The sequence below is a fragment of the Protopterus annectens genome, chromosome 6.part0, assembly GCF_019279795.1.
Source record: "Protopterus annectens isolate FY-2018-M chromosome 6.part0, PAN1.0, whole genome shotgun sequence".
In the NCBI taxonomy this organism is placed as follows: Eukaryota; Metazoa; Chordata; order Ceratodontiformes; family Protopteridae; genus Protopterus; species Protopterus annectens.
This window is the reverse complement of record NC_056737.1, coordinates 305,836,076-305,846,370: the sequence shown is the minus strand read 5'-3', so window position 1 is coordinate 305,846,370 and position 10,295 is coordinate 305,836,076. Positions and strand designations below refer to the sequence as shown.

At 41.4% G+C, this 10,295-nt stretch overlaps 1 protein-coding gene across 2 annotated transcripts in view; it reads right to left on the bottom strand.

Annotated features, from left to right (window-relative positions):
* PAPLN (papilin, proteoglycan like sulfated glycoprotein) overlaps positions 1-10,295 on the bottom strand; it is a 1,077,292-nt gene that overhangs the window by 75,791 nt on the left and 991,206 nt on the right. For both annotated transcript variants that reach the window (XM_044074058.1, XM_044074059.1), the window contains one exon: positions 4,832-4,959. In XM_044074058.1, coding sequence (XP_043929993.1) covers positions 4,832-4,959 — 128 coding nt within the window. The remainder of the gene's footprint in view (positions 1-4,831; positions 4,960-10,295) is intronic.

The following is a 10,295-nucleotide window of genomic DNA, read 5'->3' as shown; positions in this document are numbered from 1 at the left end:
AGCCTGTACTACTGACTTATTGCCTTTTCTGCATTTAGTGCGGAGTTGCCACTAGAGCACCATCGGGCAGCGTCGGTTAAACAAGGTTAAACTATTTCTGGCTCCGTAAAGTCTGCTCTTCATTTTTTCCCTTAGAACTGCTCTACTTGTAATCTAAACTGTCTATTCTCTATCTGTAAAGCTCAGCACTTGTTCCTAAAGCATTTTTTAGTCAGGTAAAGCACTTCTATATTATACAAAGTACTTCACTAGCTTAAAACCCCCTTGAGTACCCACTTCCCTATAGGTCCTTTCTGACTCAGTTACACAGCAAACTTTTTCATTTCTTCTAGCATGTCAAAGGGTCAGTTGCTAGCGTCCTCTCCTGCTCAGCTGGTGAATCTGGGAATATTGAGGCAATGTTACAATTGCCTCATGTACACAGACAACCCTCTCCTCCTCCCACAAAACACAAATACATGTGAGAGATGCAACTATATAGCCAAACTGGAGGCTGAGCTCTCTCAACTCAGGACTGGCAAAACCAGACAGGAGGAGAAAGTAACCACACACACCATAAACCCAGTCTCACATAGAACTATCACAACTACAAATCAAACACATAAACACACAAAGACATACTCGGAGGCACTGATCAAAAATCTACCAAAACAGCAGAGGCCTCCAAAGCAGACACCCAAACAACTGCCACCTCATGACATAACACAAGCAATACATAGATCACAAAGTCAGTGTGCAAATCAGTCACAGCCCTTAAGGCCAAACACAATGCCAGACACACTTGTCATAGGTGACTCCATAGTCAGACACACTGACATCCCACTCACCAGACTGAACAAGGAGAGGGTCACAGTAAGCTGCCTATCGGGCGCTAGAATCCGCCACATAACACAAGCACTCAGGTCACTCCACAGCAAGTACAAGTATGACTCAGTCATTGTCCATGCCGGTGTGAATGACCTGAGACGTACCTCCCTGGACTACATGAAAAGAGACATAAAGGAGCTCTCAGATTATGTAGCCCAGGCTGGTATGACCCTGACCCTGAGCAGTATCCTACCTTCACCAAGAATGATGCCACAATACAGAGACAAAATGATCAGTTTTAATAATTGGCTTAATTTCTGGTGTCATTCTAAGGGGATTCAATGTCTGTCTGCCTGGAATGACATGCTTGACAAGCCACGCTGCTTCGCAAGGGACGGCTTGCACCTGTCACCCCTGGGTTTCCGGATATTGGCAAAGGCTCTTGCCACCCCCATAGTGCCTTTTTTAGACAAGGCTCAAATTCTAAACCCACCGCCCTAGAAAACAATAATGGAAAACAACTAAGGGTAATGCTGCTCAATGCCAGAAGTCTAAATCTCAAGATGCATGCCCTCGAAGCCCTCCTCAGTATGGAGAACATTGATGTCTGTGCTGTGACTGAAACCTGGTTCAAGGCTCCTGAGAGCACCCCGGCACTATCAGGTTTTACCTCATAGCATGCGTTCCGGCCCCAAAACCCGGACCGTACCACAAAAGGAGGGGGTGTATCCATATTCATCAAGGATACCCACACCTCCAGGCTGGTGGCAACTCACGAAGCATCAGAGACCATTCAGGTGCAATTAACCATAGGCAAAACTGCTCTGCAGTTTGTAGCATGTTACAGGCCACCCTCTCAAACACAGGAACCCCACATAGCCTTCCTGAAGACACTGGAGAGTATAAATGTCTCTCCAAACACCATCATATTGGGTGACTTCAACTACCCAAACATAGACTGGGAAAATTACTCAAGCCCCAATACCCTAGCCCAAAGGTTCCTGGAGTTCATAAACTCAAATGCTATGGAACAACTTGTCACCATTCCCACAAGAGGTGAAAATATACTAGACCTAATCATCACAAACATGGGGACAAAATGCTCCACACCGGAAGTATATCCCTCATTGGTGAGATCAGACCATAAACTAATCTCACTGGAGATCCACATCCCGCCCCACCCCAACAAAAAGACCACAGTGAAGAACTTCTCAAAAGCCAACTTCACACTTCTTAAGACTGGTGTGGTATCCTTCAAGGCCCCTGAGCCATTGGAAACCACAATCCACGCTGCTGAATCCCTTACAAATGCTTTCTACGAGCACCTCCAGGATTGCATGGATCAAGCAATCCCAAATAAAATCAAGACCCTTTCCACCAAAGGCAAGCGCCCGATCTGGTGGACCCCAGCCATAAACAAACTTTACAACAAGAGGAGAAAGCTACTACAAGATAGAGCAAAATCCCTAAAAGGGAAGACATCTCTGATCAATACTAGTAAAAAACTACGATCACTCATAAAATCATCCAAGGCCAACTTTGAGAGAAAAATCGCCAAGGACTCAAAAAACAATCATAAGGCCTTCTTTAGCTATGTTAGAAATCTGGGTGGAAACTCCCAGATATGCTCAGAATTAGTCCAAAATGATACAAAAATCACTGAACCCACAGACATTGCAAACATACTGGCAGACAGGTTCAGTGAAAATTTCTCTCCTCCCTCCCCCCCAAAAGGAGAAATATCTATCCCAGCAGAGTGTAGCCTCCCAATCATCTCAAATGCTCAGGTGAGAGCTGCTCTCTCTAAAGCTAAAAACACAGCATCAATGGGACCGGATGGCGTCCCCGGCTGTGTGCTACACAAACTCAATGAGGAACTAAACCCACACACAAGGCTGCTGTTTAATCTTAGCCTTACCACAGGATACGTACCCAAAGAGTGGAGTACGGCAACTGTGGTCCCACTCCACAAAGACGGTACTTCTACGGACCCTGGTAATTACCGCCCCGTAAGCTTAACAAGCCTGGTCTGCAAAGCTATGGAGAGGATCATAATGGAACTCATAAATAAAGACATAGGGGACCTACAGACATTGAATCCTACCCAATTCGGCTTTGTCAAGGGCAGATCATGCCTCTTGAACTTGGTCGACTTTTTTGAAACAGTCACCAAGGCCATTGATGAGGGTAAGGCAGTTCACACAGCCTACCTTGACCTTGCAAAAGCTTTCGACACAATACCCCACTTGGGTATCATAGAAAAGCTCACCAGCTTAAATGTAAACCCATATGTCACAAGATGGGTTGCAAACTGGCTCAAGGACAGAACCCACAGGGTTAGAGTTGCTGGTGCCATGTCAGACTCCAAGCCGGTCACAAGCGGTGTCCCACGGGGCTCAGTCCTGGGTCCCTTCTTGTTCGGCATCTACTTTTCAGAAGTGCAGGCAAACATAGGAGGATTGTGGCTGACAAAGTTTGCAGATGACTGCAAACTGGGCGCCATAGTTAAAAATCCATCAGACACAGATATCCTTCAGAGAGGTCTCATAGAAACGGATAACTGGTGCCAGAGCCATGGCCTTAAGCTAAACGCCAAAAAATGTATAGTCATACCCTTTGGTAAAAACAAGGTAACCCCAAGTTACCACATAGGTGGCAATCCATTAAGCACAGAAGAGGTTATCAGGGACCTGGGGACCCAAGTTGACAGTAACCTTTCTTTTGACACTCACATTGCCAAAGTGGTTAGGAGGACCTTCTACATTGCCCACCTGATTATGAAGGGATTCACATCCAGATCAAGGGAGGTCATTGTTCCCCTGTACTCTTCACTTATCAGACCAGTGATTGAGTACAATGCCCCATTCGGAATGTATCTTACCCGACACCTGCAGCAATTGGAAAGACCCCAAAAGTTCCTCACCAAAAGGATAAAGGGGCTCAAAAATATGCCATATGCTGCCCGACTGAAGAAACTCCAGCTCTATTCAGTCGCATACCGCCTGCTCAGAGGTGACCTGTGCCTGACATACAAGGCCATGTCCAACCTGGAATTAATGGACATGCTCCACCTCAAAAAATCCAAATCCACCAGAGCCACAAGAGCAAGAGACTTAAACCTCAACACGGATATAAATAGGATGTGCTGGAGGGACAGATTCATCACCCAGAGACTCCCTATGCTGTGGAACAGAATCCCGGTCCATGTGAGACAGAGCACCTCACTGGCTCTGTTCAAGAGGAATCTTGACCAGTGGATGGGAGATCGTAGGTTTACCCCGGGGATCATCTCTGTATCACTGCTGGACAGAGGCACGGCAAACTAATGGGTATAGTATTCTTCAACCTAAGGGGTGGTGAAAGCCACACAACTCTGGCTAGGCTTATAAATGCCCTAGGGCAGATAGCCTAGTATGACCCTATGAACCTATGAACTTATAAGTGTACAGGAAATGTATTCAAGAACATTCTTATCACATGTTTTGTGCTTTCTAGTCACTCAGAAAGATTGTACTCTACACTTTGTTGTAACCTTTATGAATCCCTGCCACTATTTAAAGCTGCAAGAATATTAGTAGGAAAACTAACATTAGGAGGAAGAAGGTGTGAGTTACGTCTGTGTTATCTCTTCACTCAGAGCAATGTACACTTAGTGTAGGAGTTATTGAATCCTGGGGTAAAAGTATGCTGTGTGTGCAGTTTCTTTCTGATTCAGTGTTTTGGTCACTCACCCTACCTTCACTTTGTTTTTTGTGGCATGGCTTCTCTTTTTGCTGCCTAACAACATCTTGAGATCGTTACTTTGATGCGTTAATCTGTAAACTGTCAATTATTGTTCATTTCATTGTAATACCTATGAAACAGTTTTGTAGGGACAAACAAATAAATTATTAATTAAAAAACACAGGAAACCAAAAATACAGCAGTTCCAGAATCTGTGATAACTGCAAACCTATGTGAGAGATGTTATTTTGAGTAAAATCTGTTTTTACTTTAGTAAGATGAATATTTAAAGGAATAGTACCTTGAACTCTAAGACGGACCTGTCGATAGTCTTTGTCTCGACCGTTGAAAGCAGTGCAAACGTACCAGCCAGCATCCTCCAGAGTGAGTTTATTGATCACCAGTGTCCCATCTGGCTGCTTTGTATGTCTGTATAAGGCATAATAAATCACTTACACCAGAGCCAAAATACTTATGTTAAAACATGTAAACAAATCCTGATTACACTCCTGGGGCAAGTGTTGCAGGCAATTATTCAGATTATGAATAATATCACTCTACAGCCAGGGTGAGCAGTACCAACAGCCATGCTTTTGTTGTGATTGGCATCACAGTAGTATATGCTTGTTTAAAGCAACATACATGTAAGTCATAATCTGAGCAACTGCTGTTACAAGTATGAAAAAATGGAGGATCTTTGTTCACTTGTGTGATACTTTTAGACATTACATTCTAGTGCTGATGGCTAAGCTCACACTGGCTAATGTACCTCTAGTTTAGAATTAATCTACAACATATTAAGTAGTTCATTAAAGAGAATAACTTAATATTAATGTTTCTTTTAAAATTGATAAATATTACTATTGAAGGTAATACTGCAAAGCTTTTCAGAATCAGCTTGTTGAGAAAGCACCAGGTTAGCCTCCTTAACATCTCAAGTATAAAACTATGGAATATGAACATGTGGCCACTTCAGCTGCAGAAATATAATTTCACAACACATATAATGATTATTTTAGCATACCTGTCCCATCACATACAAATAGAAGGACTCTAACATTCTCAAACCCAACACAAAATCTTACCTGATCAGCCACATAAGTACATGAAGTTATACAGAGAACTCAAAACCAAATAATCAATTACAGTGAAAAAGATCCCGCAACTTCCATCTATAATGCACATTGATCATGCCACTAATAGTTATTTTGCCCCCCCCCCCCCCCACACACACACACAAACACTGCCAATCATCAGCTGGAGTCTGGTGCCCTCTTTGACTTCTTCACTCAAATGGAGAGGAGATGGGGGCCATCCTGATATGGCATTATACTGACAGTGGAGTGTGGGGATTTTTTCAAGTCATATCTGTACCCCCCTCTTCTTACACTGAATAAACAATAACTTCATCGTGACACACATGATCTGTTAGTGCACCTCCAACAGCTGCTGCTGTACTCTGGACTATGTTCTTTGTCCTTCACCAGTGGTCTAAGTGTAGCAGTAAAGCTCTCACCATTCCTCCAGTGGAAGGTGAGCTGACTGATGCCACTTATTCCTCCCCATGGCCAGTCACGTGGAACTAGACTTACTTCTCCTGCCCAGGTTAGTGGCATGGAAGATGGCAGGATTCCTTTGCATCAGTGGGTGCATAGTGAATTCACTGACATAATGGAATAAAGGAGTTAACTCTATGTATTTAAAAGTCACAAATAATCACAATTAGAGTGCAGAAAAGACATTGTACAAAATCATAAGGTTAATTAATGTGAACTAGTGTGCTAAGATCAGAATATGAGTATAGACAGATTATACTGAAACAGTTATACAAATTAAACAAGGAAGCATGCTGTATTTTCAACTCACTGACTTTACATGTACATTATTCCGTAGTATAAATGTACGAACAAAACATAAGATTTTTGAGATTTCTAACATAATTATTTCTGCTTTGCAGAGATCTCCCTCATGTGTGGCTTTAATAAACATTTTTACTTTGATCTAGCATCTGCTTGTCTAGTTTTTAAAACAAAATAACATGAAAGCAAGAAGAATCCATAATATGTTTGCCACTGTGATTAGCATGTCCTGTATTGTTGCACAGATGGCATCTCACTGAAATATAAGTGGTGAGTATATTTCTTATATATCAATAGCTTATTTTGCCACCTGTCATAGCTCTGGTTTCAGTCAGTGCATATACATCGCTAGAAAATGTATAAGGACTAAACTGAATATGCTGAGGGTAGAAGTCACGTCAGAGGACAAGAGAATCTCATACATATTAGTAGTTTACAACCTCTGGGAAATGGTGCTTAAAGAGCTAGGTAATTAGAGGGAAAGACCTGAAACTAGGTATGGAAAAGCCTTGTAACAGTATTAGGAGTGTAAGAGCAATAGCTCAAAAAAGGGGTGACAACCAGTAAGACTACTGGATGCCACTTTGCAGGGAAACCTGTGGGAGAATGAAGGTTTCTCAGGTTAGACCATCCCAACAATCATAGGTTCATAGGTTCATAGGTTCATACTAGGCTATCTGCCCGAGGGCATTTACAAGCCTAGCCCATAGTTTTGTGGCTTACGCCACCCCTTTAGTATGGGGAACTATACCCATTATTTTGCTGTGCCTCTGTTGAGCAGTGACACTGAGGTAATCCCTGGGGTATATCTGCGATCTCCCATCCATTGGTCAAGATTTCTCTTGAACAAGGCCAGCGAGGTGCTCTGCCTCACATATACCGGGATTTTATTCCACAGCATAGGAGGTCTTTGGGTGATGAATCTATCCCTCCAGCACGCCCTATTAATAGCCGTGTCGAGGTTTAAGTCTCCCACCCTTGTGGCTCTGACAGATCTAGATTTTTTGAGGTGAAGCATATTCATCAAATCTGGGTTTGACATGGCCTTGTATGTTAGGCAAAGGTCACCTCTGAGCAAGCGGTAAGCGACTGAATAGAGCTGGAGTTCTTTCAGTCGGGCAGCATAGGACAGATGTTTGAGACCCTTTATCCTTTTGGTGAGGAACTTTTGTGGCCTCTCCAGCTGCTGCAAGTGTCGGGTCAGATACATTCCGAATGGGGCATTGTACTCAATCATTGGTCTGATGAGTGATGAGTATAGGGAGACTATGACCTCCCTTGATCTAGATGAGAATCCCTTCATGATAAGGTGGGCAATGTAGAAGGTCTTCCTAACTACTTTAGCTACATGGGATCAGGCTGATTGTTGTATTTAGTCTGAAGTTCCAATCATTTTTAGTAAAATGCTCATATATTGTTTGGCTTGTCTGTGTACTTAATAAAGGATTTTAGACTGGAAACAGACTGCCTACCCTGCTTGGATTACTTTTGAATACTTAGTAATTCTATACAATATTTTAATTATATATTTGGTATTATTTTTTTGACTTAAGTTTAAGTTCACTACTTCTACTACCATTATCTGATCTGAATAATATACAGTGATTAACTAGATATATGTGGATTGAAAATCTTCCACATAAAGTAGTTTCTTACACTGATTTACCATCCCAACAATCCAGACTTCAAAAAAGTAGAAAGATAATTTTCTAAGAACTCTGCAATATCTTTCATAATGAAACTATTACATGTTATCTAGGGGAAAATGAAGTAATTAACAAGCTGCCGAAAAGCTGAACAAATACTATAAACACATTTCTAAATGTTATGATAAGCTAAGAGAGGTTAATAAATACAAGAAAAAAAATGAGAAGCTATCCTCAAATATGAAAAGTCATAAAATACAAATGCTAAAAAGAAGACTCATCCACCAGTTCCACAACAAATATATGAGCATTTTACTAAAAATGATTGGAACTTCAGACTAAATACAACAATCAGCCTGATCCAGTAAATACCAACTACATAATATCACGTAAAAAATGATACATTAAAGTAATAAGTTAATGTTTTTGTTGTTTCTGTTTTACATTATATTTAAAATTAATAACATTAAAACCTGGTACTTTATCAGTATTAAAAAGTGTCTGCCAGTAATATTCATTACAATCAAACTCATTCTCAATATAACTTCCCCAGTATTGGCCAATGCTTGCTCAAACAGAATACGTTTTGAATAGTGTACAATTCAGTGCATGTTTTGCTAAATCATTGTTAATATTTTTATTTTGAAGTGCATAAACATATTCGTTCCACCTTGCTAATAGTTTTCACGATATTCTACCCATATAAAAAGCATAACAAGTGAGGCACTCTGGAACACAATACAATTTATGTGGTACTGTAGATGAAATCTGCATCTGTACCTTATGTACTGTCATTAGACACCTGCAGTACCATGGATTATTTACTATAAACCTACCCACACATGTTGCAAGCATATGTACAATGACTCCTTGCACTAGGATTGTTAATGGTCCTCATCAAAACCACTGCCTTATGAAATATACTTCTTAGGCTGAAGTTTCTTTTATGCAGAATAACAGGTGCAGAACCAACCACTTTCTCTGTGTTATTTGAAGCCATAAGTGAATGCCAGTTCTTTTTTTACTGATTCAGTAATACATTTTGAATCCAGACTATATGTAGCCACCATGGCTTGCAATTTATTATCATTCATTTGTGTAATAAATGTTTAGTTGTTCTCATTCACAGTATTATATTATGAAGCTTATACAGTATCATGGCTACTCATTACATGTTCAGTCTACTTCAGTCAAGAAATTGTTTTAAAGCTCTCTCATTTCTTTTTCACACTTGTCACCTAATGATTTCAACCTAGATATATGAACAGTTATGCTTTTAACATTATTTTGCATAAATACAGGATGCATGCTTGTGTAGTATAATGTAAGACTGGAAGGGAAAGAGAAAATTCACTCCTGGTTTAGCACATTTCCCAGCATATCCTTCTGCCCACCTCTAGGTTATTCATACATAAAATATAAGAAACTACTGTGGAAATTAATAGCCTAGTAAGAAAATGTCACCCCTCTGTACCCCCTATCAGTAAAACAGGAAATCCCCAGTACCTGCCCATTCCCCTTATCTCCAGGGAGCAAGTCATATCACTGCCCTCTCAAAGGCAAAAAATACAGCCTCCGTGGGACCTGATAACATCTCAGGCTGCATCCTACATGAGCTCAGGCAGGAGCTTGCAGCACCATTAGGCACCCTATTTAAACAAAGCCCAAGGACCGGCTTCATCCCATCTGAGTGGAGGACAGCCACTGTCATCCCTTTGCACAAAGGTGGAACGTCCACTGATCCAGGAAATTATAGACCCATCAGCCTAATTAGCCTGATCTGCAAGGTCATGCAGTGGATTATCATGGACCTCATTAAAAAGGACATTGGCAACCTCTCACACAGTTTGGTTTTGTCAAGGGGAGGTCATGCCTGTTAAATTTGGTCAACTTCTTTGAGACAGTGAAAGATTTGACCACAAATGCAATACTGGCTTGCATTAAAGAGAGATTGGGATGGCCATGGACAAGGGGAACATGGTGCACACTGCCTACCTTGACCTGGTCAAACCCTTCAGTACTATTCCCCACTCAGGTATTATAGATAAACTCTCTCAACTATGTATCAATCCATATGTTACCAGATGGGTAGCAAATTGACTCACTGATAGAACCCACCTAGTGAAAACAGGGGAAGCCACCTCAAGCAGTAGACCCGTAATGAGTCGTGTACCCCAGGGACAGGTCTTGGGGCCTCTGCTGTTTGGGATATACTTTTCTGAGGTGCAGGCCAAAACCAGTGGGCTATAACTTTGGAGAT